The 15405-nt window shown below is 39.6% G+C and overlaps 1 protein-coding gene across 3 annotated transcripts; it reads left to right on the top strand.

The window, feature by feature from the left end:
* Window positions 1–3214: 3214 nt before the first annotated feature.
* cabp2b (calcium binding protein 2b) lies at window positions 3215–15197 on the top strand. Of its 3 annotated transcripts, none has more exons than XM_051420923.1 (7): window positions 3215–3819; window positions 4376–4651; window positions 12989–13019; window positions 13104–13238; window positions 13850–13959; window positions 14567–14714; window positions 14799–15197. In XM_051420923.1, exons 1-7 carry the CDS (start codon window positions 3736–3738, stop codon window positions 14822–14824), a joined length of 810 nt encoding a protein of 269 aa, XP_051276883.1. In that variant the 5' UTR covers window positions 3215–3735; the 3' UTR covers window positions 14825–15197. The 3 variants fall into 3 exon arrangements, with proteins under 3 accessions (XP_051276883.1, XP_051276884.1, XP_051276885.1); XM_051420924.1 differs by lacking the exons at window positions 3215–3819; window positions 4376–4651 and adding exons at window positions 8384–10895; window positions 11422–11622; XM_051420925.1 differs by lacking the exons at window positions 3215–3819; window positions 4376–4651 and adding an exon at window positions 8412–10895.
* The last annotated feature ends 208 nt before the right edge of the window (window positions 15198–15405 follow it).

Below are 15405 nucleotides of genomic sequence, written 5' to 3'. Positions count from 1 at the left end.
GGAGCTGAAGGTTGTTTAAGGCTGTGTATGCTAGGATGATTGGGGTCAAGAAGAGGAATGAGGGGGTTTGATTACATGGAGACTAACGTGGAACGATTAGGGTCATGATGTGGCTGGACCGGCTAGGAACCCGGGTGTCGAAACTTTCTGCATCATCATCCCCCAGTGGTTCGTATTAATAGGAGAAGAAGAAGAATTACTTGAATACACCCCGACAAGCCTGTCTTCGACGATAGGAGGAAATGGTAAGTGGACTGTACTTGGCTTTCTGACCACTCAAAGAGATTTACTCTGTATGTCACATTCACCCATCCAAACACTGATAGCAGAGGCTGCCATGCAATGTGCCAACTGGTCAGTCGAAGCAGGGAATCGAACTGCCAACCAACTGATTAGTAGACAACCTGATCTTCTTTCTGAACCACAGCCTCCCCAAAGTACTTGGCAGAAACTCACAGAGGGGGGAGAGTAGGCGATTGGAAACTGAGAGAAACAGGAGATGCTTACGAACACTATTTCATTAGTGAGGAAGAGAGGGTTGGTTTTGTTTGTGAACCTTAACTATAATAACTTCAGGAACTTCAGGAAGAGCAACAGGAATATAAAATAAAGACACAATAATAATCATACCTTTTTTTTAAAGGTGGAACTACACGTTCTTAATTCAATGTCACAACCCCACAACAGCTTTACCCTTTTAAAGAGACAAGAGGAGAGGCTGAATCCCCTGGAGGACAAACATTCAGAACTAAAACATCTGGAATTAGGCACTGACAGCCTTTGGACAGAGAGGTGTCCCAGGACGACCAATGGTCCACTGTACACTTGCCTTTGCTGCATGACATCCCCTCTCTTTCTCCCAACTTTTCTGTCTCTCTCTGCTACTGTCTAATAAAGGTTATAATAAGCCCAAAAATAATCTTTAAAAAAATTATAGCATTGAGATGCCTGAGTGAAATGTTCCAAAGTGCTGAAGAGGTGTCAGGGAGTACAAACAGTACAGTCATATGTGATCTAAGTAAATGGCCCTTTAACAAATACACTTCTTTGGAGCTTATTATGTTAATATTTCTGTCGATAATGTGTCAGAGAGGTGTCGATTCAGTACATTTTACATTATAATGCAACACAAAACTTCACATTACAGGCATAGAGTGGAAACAGCATCCTGTGTGTCTCAGCAACGAGCGAGACAATTTGATTTGTGACATTGTGACATGATGTGACATTGTTATAGCAGTAAATATCCATTTGTCAAGATAATCATTTGATTATCTGTGCTTGAGATTTGTGTTTACCGGTCACTGATAAGCACACCGTGTTCCTTTTTCAACGTCCATTTAAGCAAGGTTAATGTGTTCCATCGTGCCAATTGAGCAATTTGGTCATCTGTGACTACTATTACGAACAAATAAATAATGAGAATTAGTCTGACCCAAATAAAACGTATCTGTTATCCATGTGAGCTTAATCTCTGTGCGTCATCTGCCTATACATTAACCATAGACCGCTGGTTTTAAGACTATACCTGTCAGGGTTATTGTCCAGTCCAACCCCTCTCTCCTCTAACTGTCCTGATCTGTAATTAGATATTATTGCAGACCGATCAACATGCAGTAACACAAGCCTTCACTTCTACATTACTGCTCTGCTGCCACTCCCTCTGTCATTCATCCGTGTCTTTGATTGGTAGAGTGAGGTTCAAGGTGAAAGACAAGTCTCTGATGAAAGTAGTTAAAAAGTTTTTTCTCTGTCTTTTTACACTTTCTCCATTAAAAAAAAATCAGTTTTATTCCATCCCTCTTCTGTCGTTTCATCTTGTTCATCCATCCTTCATGTTACCTGTCTCACATGACTGATCTGTTCCCAAAATACAACCCCTATTTTTATCCTTCAAGTGCATGTAACTTAGCTTTTCTGTAATGGATCTCTTTTCTGCCTCCACTCAAGAATTTGCCTCTCCCCTCCCATCAATAATCGATGAGGAGCGGGACAGCGAGAGGGGCTGAAGAAGGACAGGAAGGCTGAGCTGAACTGAATGACGGGGTTGAAGTGATTAATGGAAACCTCATTAGGAACTGGAGAGAAGTCAAGCTATACATTCTACCCTCAGTCTGGAGAATATACACTATCAGGGTCCGTTTCAGTTTGAAAGAGAAATGTTTAATGCGGGTTAACAGGAGAGGGAAAGCAAGAGAGGCAGAGATGGAGGGAGATTTCAGGTGAGGTAGTTAAGGCCAAAATACGGCGAAAAGTGACACTCTTTATCTACTCAAAGCTGAAAAAACACTTGCCTTTTGGACTGGAAAGAGGGAGAGAGAAGGAGAAACAAATTGATCGGTTGTTTTATTTATAGAAAGCTGCTGCTTTCAGTGGAATTAATTACTTTACAAAAGCTACAAAGCTATAAGGCTGTTTTAGAGAGCTCAAAAGCACAATAATATGTTTACACGCTTGAAAGAACATGCATGTCTAAAAATAGAGGGCAGTGGTGACATGTTCACCTGTGTGTGCATGTGTGTGAGCTCAGCCATGCTTGCTGGATGAGATTATGCATGCAGGGCAACACTGAGGTGATGTGTTATAGCTAAACAAAAGTCTTTCAATCATCACATATATGCTGAGTTTGTTGCATCCCTCCCTCTCTTTCTATCTCTCTCTGTCACCTAATGAAAAGCTGACCTGGGCACCTCCAAAAGAATCCAATTTGTGTTACAACAAAGGCTCCGAATATGACAGGGGGATTGAGGGCAGATAGACTGAGAGAGACAGGGAAAAGGAGAAGCATGGAGAGCAATGAGGATTACTGTCAGAGGGAAATGATGATTACAAGAAATTCGCAAGGATGAGAGGAAAGATAAAGACAATAAGAAAAAGATGAGTGAAATATGCCAGAAATACACGACAGGAAAACACAATATTTTGACTGAAAAGCATATTATATATAAATATATATATATAAATATATATAAATACATATATATATATACACACACTGATTACAGGAAGGGTAGCTGTGACAAAGCGCCCAGGCAACAGGAGGAGAGTGTTTACCTGTGATGAATGGGAAAAGGTGGAAGAAGGGGAGGAAGAGAAGGAGAGAGATAGGTCGATGTGTTACAGGTAGATAACGTGAGAGAGGTAAAGTTCAGGAGGTATAAAGTGTCACGTAAAGGACCAAGAGATAGCGAGTGAGGGCAGAGGTGCAGGAACTCAATCCCAGAGCCAAGACAACAGCTGATGATAAAAACCTCCTCACCTGCATGCACCAAGAGAGAGATATGGACAGAAGCACGGCGCAACACTGAGGAAAACAACTGGAGGAAATACAAGGACAGAAAGGAGGATGTAAGAGGAACATAAGAACATTCGAGTTATTATTTTTCCTGGAAAAACCTTCATTCATTCAGCCTTTTTTTTCCCCTGGAACAAAGGACTTGGCTTGAATTATTAAGCACCTTTTGAGGGAAACTGAAATATATATATATACATACACACACACACACACACACACACACACACACATATATATATATATATATATATATATATATATATATACAGACATACATATATCTGTAGGTAACTTTGTGGGTTATTTTAGCACATAAAATAAAAAAAATCAAGAGCTGCCGCAGAAGAGAGGAAAGCAGGGAAGAGGCAAGAGAGAGAGTGAGGGAGGGGGAGGGCGAGTGAGAGAGAGAGAGAGAGTGTCTGTGAGCCTGTGACACCGAGATGTTCATGCTCATTCGAGAGCCGTCCGCCGGAGGAGGCGGTGCTGGAGCGATGAGCACACCACAGGAGAGGAGTGCAAAACAGGTATGTGAATCTATATACATATATATAAATTTACTGTGTGTGAAAAATTTAATTTTGTGTGTAACTTTCTCTGCCAAGCAGTCCTCTCTTTACAAACAAATTCTCTTTCATGTAGACACATTAATATTAATTTAATTTGCATGAATTTGTGATTGTGTTCCACAAGAAATAGTAACTTGTGATTGTTTTCAGAAATTACTGTAAATGTTCCTTTATTGGTTGAAAAAACTCTCCTATATCTTAGGCCAAGCCATAATTACCTTATCATACTGTACCAAGCTTAACCAATGTTAATGTTTATTGCATTATTATATGTAAATAAAGTAAGTAAAGTATATTTATATAGCACCTTTCTAGATCAGATTGCTTCACAATAAAAGATAATAAATTAAAAAAATAATAAAAATATAAGTAGACAAAGACAGTATTGATCAAGACATTTGAACTATTGGCCACCATATTTTGCATCTATGTACACTACAGGTGTGTGCGTTAGTCTTGAGGTTACACAGATCTGGACTCAGGTCTTCATCGACTCTGCTCTCCCCCTTCTCAGGTGCAAGCCTCCATCAAGAAGAAGCTGGAGAAGCAGAAGAAGCGAACCAATGAGAGTGGAGGGGGTGCTGGAGACAGTCAGACAGCTACACCTCAGCCCGTTCGCCAACAGAAATCCGCTCAGACCCTGCAGGCGTCAGCTGCGGCCTCTGAGGACAGTCATTCGCTGGAGGAGACGCTGGAGGAGATGATGGAGGGGCCACAAAGGAGAGAGAGGGAGAAAGAAGAAGTGGAGGCTGTCGACCTGCTGCCCATAGTGGACTCTGTGTTTGGACAGGTAGGAGTCATCTGCTGCAGTGTGTGTGAAATGTGAAATATAAAATGTGGAAAATGTGTGTGTCTGACACTTTTGTGTGTGTGTTTCATGTGCCACTCATCAAGCTCTCCGGCTGATTGAATGTCTCGTCAGCAGCTTGATTGTAACTCTAAGCCTCCAATTGAAATTTAAAGCCTGGTTGTGCTCCAGGTTTTTTGTAAATAGCCACCTCTCCTGCACCCCTGACCTCCTTGGTGTCACATGGCAAAACAGGCCATAAAGCTGCGTTCACTGCAGCCACACAAATGCTAACCCTTATGCCTTCTCATTTAACCCCCCAAATCCCTCTGGAAATGGCGGAAGCAGCAAAGCACGAGGGCTAAAGCTAAGGATGGAGATAGCGTGTGTTTGAGAGGATTTAAACTCCTTTACTTTGGGAAACATTATAATCCGTAACAGATACGGCCATAGTCAGCCAGAGATCTGATGAACACCGTATCTCTGCTCAGTATCACATCACTCACATGGTAAGCAGTGATACAGGACACGGCACGGTAGGCTACACCATTACAGCATCTGTCATCCTGGGGTCAGACATGTGGATCATTGTGTGTGAGAAAGTGGTGGGTTTCTCTGTGTGTATGAAAATAAAATCAAAAGAGATTACGCCACAGTAAAAGCTCCACTGGCTTCCTGCTGCGGACTTCAGCATGGCTCATGAGTCACTCTGTTTTTTTTTTTTCCAGTCCACCTGATCGCGTCAGCAAACTCTGAAGGAGGGTGATGATGAGTGTGGCTGAGGTTAGAAACAGGATTTCAAGACAGAAAGAAAAAAAAAGTGATGTCAGTAATGATGCAAGTGATCCAAAATAAGAGAGAACGGTTGAGTGAGTGGGAGAGAAGATTTATCTTTTCCTCGTTTCACCGTAGGGTTCCTCGGGGTCCCTGAACCTCACTTTGACAACTGGTGCATTTTAGGAGGAAACTGGTGTATAACAGGCAAAGACACAGCGAGCATGTGGTATTCCCAGAGACCCTCAGCCCCCACATACTGATCTGAGATCAAACAGACGGAGCTTGAACAGCACAAACTCATCATCTTCTTAAAGGGATATTTCATAAACAAGCGCAGTTACACACATTACATCATAGCCAAACCAGGAACACATTTACAGATCATAATCATTCTCACCCAGTAGCTCCCTTCTTTGGGAGGCGACACTGTTTTAACTGTTTTAAAGGAAGTACAATGAGGCAATTTGACCCTAGGAGGGTAAACATTTGATCCACTGTTTTGTTTCTGGTTTGTTCTTTTCTTTATATGCTGTGGTGAATGTTGTCTGCTGAGCTCACTGAACTCAATTCATTTCATAGAATGATTCCAAGAATAATGTGATTTTGCACTAATTACAGAGAAAGAACAACTCAGTTTAAAGCTGTTATATATGAATTGATTATTTAATTATTATTGCACACTTTGTCCTTTATATATCTTGACACTGAATTTAGGTTAATTTGAACTGGAAATTAGCCAGTGTGTGTGATAGTGCATGTGTTACTTATAATTAGTATCAAATAACATGATTCTATTTAGGAAATTAAGAAAGCTTTTTTATGGATCTCTCCATCCTATGCTACTTTATTCTTTACTCCATTATATTTATTTGTCAGCTTTACTGTTTACTGTCAAGAAAAATATTCTAAATTCAAAACACATGAGCACCATATTAAATACATTTCTACTGAGGAAATTACCCAGTATTATATAATGTAGTTAAAATGCACTCAATCATGACCAACTTCTTACATGTTTATGCTTCACTACTGTTAATAGTCATAACATAACATAACATAACATAGGATAATGCAATGAAAACTGTTTTATGATCATTAAATGATGTGTTAATTTCCGTTTTTTAACATATTATTTTAAAAAATAATCAAAATTAATGTGTTTGCTTTGACAACATTTGACACCAAACTAGGGTGTACATTTTTGTGACAGATACTGTGGCTCTCATAGGATTTTTTTTTGCGGTGCTACCGCATGCCAGCCCTCTAGATCTGCCCCTGCTGTAATGGAGTATATTTTTATATTGCTGTATTTATTCTTCTTATACTTAAATATTTGAATCCTTCTTCTTCAATCTGCCTCCTTCTCTCCATCCATGCTCCCTCTATTCTGTCTCTTCTAGTCTTTCTCTGATTGACAGCCCTCGTTACTGGACACCAGTTGATCTATATCTGACACCACATCAGTACATGATATGTCTAGTTTACCTGTGCACACACACACACGCGCACACACACACACACACACACACACACACACACACACACACACACACACACACACACACAGGTTCGTGACAGAGGCACAAGGGTACACTGAGTTCAAAAACAAAGAACAGAGTCACATTACCTGAGTACTGCCCATCTCACGCACGTACAGCACACAATGCATGGTTAGTCTCACAAGTGTGTGTGGAGCTAAAATTAACTGATAGTGTGTCAGTCATTCAATGCTGATACCTCGAGACTGGCAATTGAAAAGTAATCAAAACAGAAACCCAGTAACATAAATAAGAGTGTGTGTGCATGCAAACACACTCTCACACACAGACCAATAGCATCTCATCTGTGTAATTAATTGAAACCAGTAACAGAGAGTCAGTCTGGTAATTAATCAGGCTTAATGTTATTGGTGGTGTCTTGTTCGTGCAGCCGGCCGTGACAGTTTTACTGAACACACAAACATCAAAGGTGAATCGTGAAGGAACTCACTGAAAGACAATTTCAATTTGATGAATAAAGTTGTGTTGTATGGAGCTTATTTGGAAAGATTTCATTAATTGGATTTCTGCTAAAAGTAAATAGGTTTGTGGTGTATATAATGAGTTGGATTGATTGATGGATGGAGTCATTTTATTTGAAGTAAAAAAATTTTGGTCTTAGAGGTTTAAGGACGTACATGAGTTAATTATTCTACAAAGACAGCATTTAAAACTTATCAACCCACATACCCACAAACCCTCAGGTGAAAACAAGTGTAGGTTTTCAGGCGTTTCTGGTCTGACCTCATGTGTTACTTTATACTTCAGATGTCACATTTTAAATTCAAATGTGGGGAAGTCCATTAAATTAGGCAGGATTTCTGTTTCACACACAATAAATAATAACACACACTTTTGTGGTCAATTTGCTTGCGAGTTTGTCTGAAAAGTCTGACTTTTCTGGATGAGTTTGATGTGAAAACAATAACTTAATAGGATCTCTTTGACACTAAAATGTGTGATCAGTGTTTGCATTAGTCCACTGTCCTTGTACTTATTTTATCTCTGCTTCTGTGGTGTTCTTTTATTGACAGATAACCGACTTATTGGCTGGTCACTGTCACTTGCAGTACAATAGGTTGCAGCAGGCTGAAAGCAAATTTAATGTTGATCTCTCACTTGAGGATCAGATTATTAGAATGATACTGTAATCTTATTATATCCACCAACAGCACTCATGTCTGTCTGCATGCAGGCTAGATAACAATGAGAGTTTTTAAGTCCAAATAGTTTGTTTCTACTTAAGAACTCTTTCGGGGGAAAAGATTAATTTACAGTGTTCACTCTTAAGCTGCAAATCATTCAATGACGGCTCAATCTGCCTGGGAGTTGAGCTAAAAATAGCAGTTGGTATCATTACTGTCTGAAGTCTTCACTGCAGCAGCTGTCAGATAAAACTAGTTAATAGACCTCTCCTAAAGTGGCCTCTAGTGGCGACTGCTGATTATTGCAACAATTGATCATTATGTTTCATCCTGAGAAGGTTCTTCGACATAGAAATAATGTGAAAAGCTTAATACTGTAGTTATTGTACGAAATTACACCTTCACATAATTATTTAAAAAAAACCCGCACTGGTGTTTGTTTTACTTATGTTTCCTCATTAGACTTCTTCTCAGGACTATGATGCATTGACTGGGCTTGACTGATATCTCTATCCCTCTTCTCTTAGCTTTGTTGCACCTGTTAAAGTGGGACAAAGTACATCTATCCCTATTTAAGTTAGTTTGTGGACTTCCCCGTCAACCAGCAACAACCTCTAATCAGACAGAATAAGTGAAAGCACCTGTGTGAGCATGCAAAGCTTTTATTGGCAGCAATAAACAGATATGTTGGGAGGTCTGTAAAAGCATTGAGCGAGTGAATAAAGTGAGTCAGATAATAATTATTTAGACATTCATCAGGTCTGGGCTGTCCTGGTAGCTCACCTAGTAGAGGAAACAATTTTAATTTCACCAATAATCTGCCTTATGAATGTTTTTTAATACAGTTCCAGTAGAATAACATTTCTGCTTATGCTTTTGTCTTCATTTGAGTCTGTTTCTCACAGATGAAATCAATAGCAATAATACTATCCAGCCAATTTAGCTTTACTTGTCTTAATGTTTCTATATTGTATTCATACTGTGTACATTCTTATATATAATGTGCAGAGAATGTGTTTCCATTTTGGAGACATTCAAAGGTAAAATTGGAGATCTAATGGGTAAAATTTACTTCCTGGTGCGCACACACAGACACACACACAGACACACACACAGACACACACATACACACACACACACACACACACACACACACACACACACACACACACACACACACACACACACACACAGAAGCTGTGCTGTCCATATGGATGCACTGTAGTAAGCAGCATGTCAAATCTGCTTTTGGAGAGATTTGTTGACAGATGCTTTGTACAAGCTCAGCTGACCACTTAGCACTGCACTTATAACCTAGACTTGTGATTTTAAATGTTGTCATCATTTTAAAACAGCTTGCCCAAACCAGTTCTGGGATGAAAGAGGTCAAGTTCAGCGAGCTCAAACCACCTTGCACCTCGAGCAGCTACATCCTGCCAAGTGGGACAGGATCGCCTAGACTAAGATGTGTTTGACAGCTGAGTTATGAGCACATGAGCTCCGAGTTGATAGTAATAATTAGGAACTTGTGAGATTATCTTTCCCCTCTGGTCTTTTATTCTATGTTTTGTAACTAGATTTATGACTGCATGGACATAAGTCTTTTGCATCATATTAACTTTAGCATACACTTCTATTTTTATATGTTTTGTGATTTAGATTAGTGCACATTTCATAATTATATTTTGTTTACACAAGGATTCTTGTTTTGTGGGTAAAACTGACGTATACCAGTTTCATACTGTACATTTACCATTTTGTTGTACATATACAACTTTATACTGCATCCTATAAGGTTTAGAAAAAAAAGACAAAACATCTGCAGCAGATACACAGGAAATTGTGGTTTTGGTTAATATGATGTGTAATAGTTTTTATTCTCTATTGTTATTTTATTCATTTTATCTATCTTCGGCAAAGTGTAAATTTTCACTAAAAGGATAAAGCTGCTGCAGGAACTTTAGAAATATAATTTCAGTTCTGGTTCAGATTTGACTGACACCCCAATGTTTTTATTTTCATTTCAGTTTAATCTTTTTATTTTAGGATTTAAACTACGTTAGCTACACAGTACTCATGTTGAGGTCAGTTTCTCCCTATTTTAGTTCCTTGTTTTCCATCTCTTTTCCCTTTCTATTTTTTCTTTTCATTACCCCGTCTTCCCCTTTAATCTCAAGTGGAAGGGATTAATGCCTCTCTGTTTACTTCCTCTTAATTCTCCCTCTTCATACTGTCGATGAAGTCATTTGAATGCAACATTTGAACGAGAGAGCGAGGGAGAGGGAGGAATGAGAGCAACTGGATGGGAAAGAGAGTGATGGTGTTAGTGTGTGTGTGTGTGTGTGTGGAGGGGAGGTTAAAAGCATCGGTGTGATGCTGCTGCTCTCAGCAGAGTTGGTTGGGTTAGTTTGGTTTTTGTGCTGCTTTGTTTGGTGACTTGGCTCGACTTTGGATCATATAGAGATGGGTGGAGTCATTCAGGATTGCTCATGCATGGATTAGAGCTGTTGGTTTTTATCTCTGTGGTATCGGATGAGATGACTGATGACCAGCATGGGACACTCAGAGAGGTTTTCTCTGACTTAAGAGCTCGAGCCTGAGCTGAACCTCTGAAGAAAGGAGGGCAGCGGGAAAAAAAGGGGAAGAAGAGATAAAATCAAACAAATAAAATCAGAGAGAAGTTTCTAAAAGAGAGGAAGGAAAGATTTTGGGCAGCTGGAGGAAAACTGGGGAGGTCGAGCAATGGGTAACTGCACCAAAGCATCCATGAAAGAAAAAATGAAGAAGGTAAGAGATGTCTCATCTTTGTCAGACTGTGTTTTACTGGAGCATGATGCTTTTCACTTGCACTTGCTAAAATGACACTATTTTACATCAGTGTCAATTTATAAGTTCTGTGATTGATTATAAAACATCTCAGCAGCTTTGGACATGGAGGTACACGTTCTAGCTTTTGGAGCTTTCTTTGCATTTTGTCTTAATTACTGTAATCCCTGTATAATAGTTTTAATAATTGTAGATTTTTCTAAATGCCGGAAACAGTGAAATATGATGAAATTGCAGCACTGGTTGTTTTAAAACATCTAATTAAAAAAATTTCTTTCATGGTAGTTGCAAATTTGCGCTCAAGATGGTCTTTAACAGTAAGGATAATAGCTGATGTGAGTGGACTGCCTTAAAATAGCCATATGTAATGCAGGCTTACAGCCACACTCTACCTAGTGTTTGTGTGACTAGAAAACTATGGGTCATAACCTGGATCCATGAAAGATATGATTTGAAGAGGGAATAACGGCCTGGTCTGGTCTCTAAGGGGGTAGTGGATGGGCCCCTCAGGGGTAAGGTGAGGGCAGTGGGCCAGCAGGATCCGCAGCCGGAGGGAGAGGAGAATGAGGACGCGGAGGATGAGCCATTCAACAGTCCCTGCGGTGCAATGGTGAAGAACTGCAACGTGCTGCACAACATCGTGGGCCCAGCCTGGGTTTTCCTTAAACAGGGCTTTTCACAGACACTCGTATGTAACAACAGAACACAAACCCTCACACAACCCCGGTGCGACTTTTTCCGCTTGTGTCCATTCATTTTCATCCCTTACATCATCACGGCTGACCTTACTGCTCTCCACCACACCAGCTGTATCATCCCATCACTGGTCCAGGTCAGACGATCAAATCTGCTGGCTGGCACCGCACATGCTCAGAAGGGTCGATTATTCGGTTCCATGGAAAATTATTGACTGGCTCTGTGGAGCTTACTTCTAAAACATGTGTGGCACAGAGTGATATGCAGGTCAAGGCTGGATTTACGACCAGGCAGAGTGGGCGACTAACCCCTGGGGTCCAGAAATGGCCCCTGAAGGCTCCAGGTTCACTGAAAGAAATAGTAGGTCCATTATGGGCTCATAGCAGGTTAATATGCTTGTACGTTCTCCTACAGACACTGTATCATTTTTGTGCATGATGGGAATAATGGGAATTTTCAAATCTTGCAAATCACACCTCTCTTTCTGTATTTATATTAAATTTACCATAATGAATTCCAGTTATTTTGTCAGTGTGCCTCATTGTAAAGTCCCTTGTTGTCAGTCTAGAGGATTTCTCATATTGTAATTGAGTTTGAACCTGAGGCATTTAGTTTGTTGGGTGAAAATTGAGGCAGAAGGCAGCCAAAGTAAATAAAATGATTTCATAGTATTTATCATAACTGATTCTCTCTGAAGCTCTAAGATACCGATCCACTTCCATTATGTGTGTGCTTTTGTACAGGCGGACTTGCGGGCGAGCTTGAGTGCTATGAGCGAGATCTATATGTATTTATGTGTGTATAGAGTGGACATGTGTTCTAGGGTCTCTGTACCAACTAAACCTCCCAAATCTCATAATCTCCAGATGTGTGTTGCCACCAATAATCTGGTTACCCTTTGTGGTGCTTGAATTACCATATACAATATAATGCAGTATACAATTTAATCCATATAGATTTAGACAGTTTTTAATTTTCGAGATGCACTGGGGTTGTCAGCTTACCGAACAACTTGACTGAAGTATGCAACCCTCAATATGAAACAGTTTCAAATAAATGGACATTTCAAATAGCAAAATAACATTTCAAAGCATCCCCGCATTTGAGCAACATGAAGCCAAGCTCCATTAATCATTTCTCTCATTGCTTCTCAATGTTTGTGTTTGTGTATCATTTCTTCCCTGTTCAGTGGTTGTCTGGGTGTTGCTGCAATAATTACTTCAAATCCAACTGTTTATATTTCTGTACAATGCCAAACAAGCTCTATAAATATTTTCATTATGAGTGTTTGTGAGTTGTGAGAGGTTTAGCACTGTATGAAATGAGAAGCTCATGTCTGTTTCTGCTTCTTCCAACAGGACAGAGAGCTGAGACCAGAGGAGATTGAAGGTGAGTGAAGAGTGAATTCACAGCATGTGTACATGAAGGCTGACTCACAAATATTAACGTGTTTTGTTTGTTTGTTTCTATCAGAACTCCGTGAGGCGTTTGTGGAGTTTGACAGGAACAAAAAAGGCTACATCAGTCATAAAGACCTGGGGGAGTGCATGAGGACCATGGGATACATGCCAACAGAGATGGAGCTCATCGAACTGAGCCAGCAGATCTGTGAGTAGAACAACCGCCTGGAACAATTGAGAGAACAGAGCAGAACATACACAGGAATAGAAAACAATACACTACGGTTCAAAAGATGTCACCTGTTATATTGATCCTTCATTAATGACTATTTTAACATGAAAACAGTATAATATGAACACCACGTGTATTATTTACATTTCAAATAGTTTTGCCCACAAAAAGGGGATAATTAAATGACTAAAACTTCCATTTAGTTGATATCCCCAAGTGATCCTAGATAATTACTGAATCACAAAGGGGCATTAGGCTCTAAATGTTTTAGGATTTTGTTTTTCTTTGGGTCCTCTGCCGTCTACTCGGTTGTGGTAACAAGTTTTAAGAATATCTTTGCTAAAGCAACACACCTGTTAGCTTCCCGATTGAAAGCTTGATTTATACAGGACAATAGGTTGAACTAGAATAGAGCAGAATGGAATAGAATAAACTGGGTCACGCTGGTAGTCTGATGGTGAAGGTGCATAATGTATAACATAACAGGTGCATAATGTATATATAACTGTCAACCAACTGTCAAATAAAAGCAAAAGCAAAAGAAATAAAAGAATAAAATCTGTTAAACTATAATTTGTGTGTTGTAGGTGGAGGTAAAGTGGACTTTGAGGACTTTGTGGAGCTGATGGGACCCAAGATGCTGGCAGAGACAGCAGACATGATCGGAGTCAAAGAACTACGAGATGCATTCAAAGAGGTCAGGATGAACATATTGGTACTTAACAGGTGGGAGATAATGAAAGAGTGCCAATCGGATATTACTTATAACATTTCACAAACCAAAAGCTCCAAAAACAATAAATCATATAAGTTATCTGATACTGGCAAAGCGATCAAGATCCAGGTTTACAAGATTTAGTCAGAGAGCAAAACAATCTGACCTCTCTATTTTCATGTGTACAGCAGAAACTAATGAGAAAATGCAGTTTTTGTTCCTGATAATATTAGTTCAATAAATGTAACTTTCCTCCTTTTGTTTGTGTTGGAGCTTCATTGTGTTGTTGCTGTTTGATAAAGCATTTATGTGTCGGGGGTGGGTGTGACCTCGTGCCAGACAAACATGGCACAACATAATTTAATATTAAGGATTTGAAAATACTTACTTTAATGCCATCCAGTGACAGTACAGAAAACTAGTGCATTGCCCAAAATGTCACAGTATATTCACGATATGATTAAAGATCCCCTCCAGACCTGTTTTACATACATACATATATGAGTGGAGGAGGACTTTAAATTTAAATTAAGACGTGTTTCTCTCTCTCTCTCTCTCTCTCTCTCTCTCTCTCTCTCTCTCTGTCCAGTTTGACTCTAACGGTGACGGTCAGATCAGTTTAACTGAGCTGCGTGAGGCCATGAAGAAACTGATGGGGGAACAAGTGACCAACAGAGAGATCAACGAGATCCTCCGAGATGTCGACCTCAACGGAGACGGTCTGGTGGACTTTGAGGGTGAGAGGAAAGTCTCTTCGCCTTTATGGAAACCACTTTCATCCTTATATTCTTCCCTCTCATCCTTCTCTCTTGTCTTTTCAGAGTTTGTGCGAATGATGTCTCGCTGACCGGTCCAGCTGCCCACATGTCAGATGGACGCACAGACATTATGCAACTGCTGGATTAGTTAACACACTACATTGTAGTGAACATTATTCTTCTGCTCTTAAGAGCCCTTAACCAAAATTGTATTTTTATATTAAATAAAAACAAGCTTTGTATAGACAAATAGCATCCAGCCTGCAACTGACATCCACATGTGAACTGAGGTGCAACACAAAGATAAAGTATTTGAACAGCTGTAAAACATATCAGAAGCTTATAGACAACATTTATGACTGTTTTTAGATGTATTTTTATATAATCAACGTTTGTCCTATGAGTGTAAAATCTTGTTTGTAAAACTGTAAAAATCTTTTTTTTAAATTAAAATATGTGCAATAATAAGATGAATGGGCTTATTATTCCAATAAGGCCAAAGGAGGATAAATCTGGAGTTTATACGTGTATATTCACAGTAAAATGAGTCATGACTGGGCAGAGAGAGGATTCATGGCTTAAATGGAGATTCATAGAGAACACACACTGCCAGTCCTGAAGTAAACATAGTGTGTAGGAAAATATTAAGAGGACCAACTGCTTTAAACAA

This window comes from Dicentrarchus labrax, unplaced genomic scaffold, assembly GCF_905237075.1.
Source record: "Dicentrarchus labrax unplaced genomic scaffold, dlabrax2021, whole genome shotgun sequence".
NCBI classification, from domain to species: Eukaryota; Metazoa; Chordata; class Actinopteri; family Moronidae; genus Dicentrarchus; species Dicentrarchus labrax.
Note: the sequence above shows the minus strand (reverse complement) of the source record. Positions and strands in the feature narration are given on the sequence as shown.

Excerpts from the sequence above, each read along its gene's own strand:
- cabp2b (XM_051420923.1), top strand. The coding sequence starts at position 3,736 with ATGTTCATGCTCATTCGAGAGCCGTCCGCCGGAGGAGGCGGTGCTGGA. Across the intron at positions 13,020-13,103 it reads GAGACCAGAGGAGATTGAAG|AACTCCGTGAGGCGTTTGTG; the intron begins GTGAGTGAAGAG and ends TGTTTCTATCAG. Across the intron at positions 14,715-14,798 it reads CGGTCTGGTGGACTTTGAGG|AGTTTGTGCGAATGATGTCT; the intron begins GTGAGAGGAAAG and ends TTGTCTTTTCAG.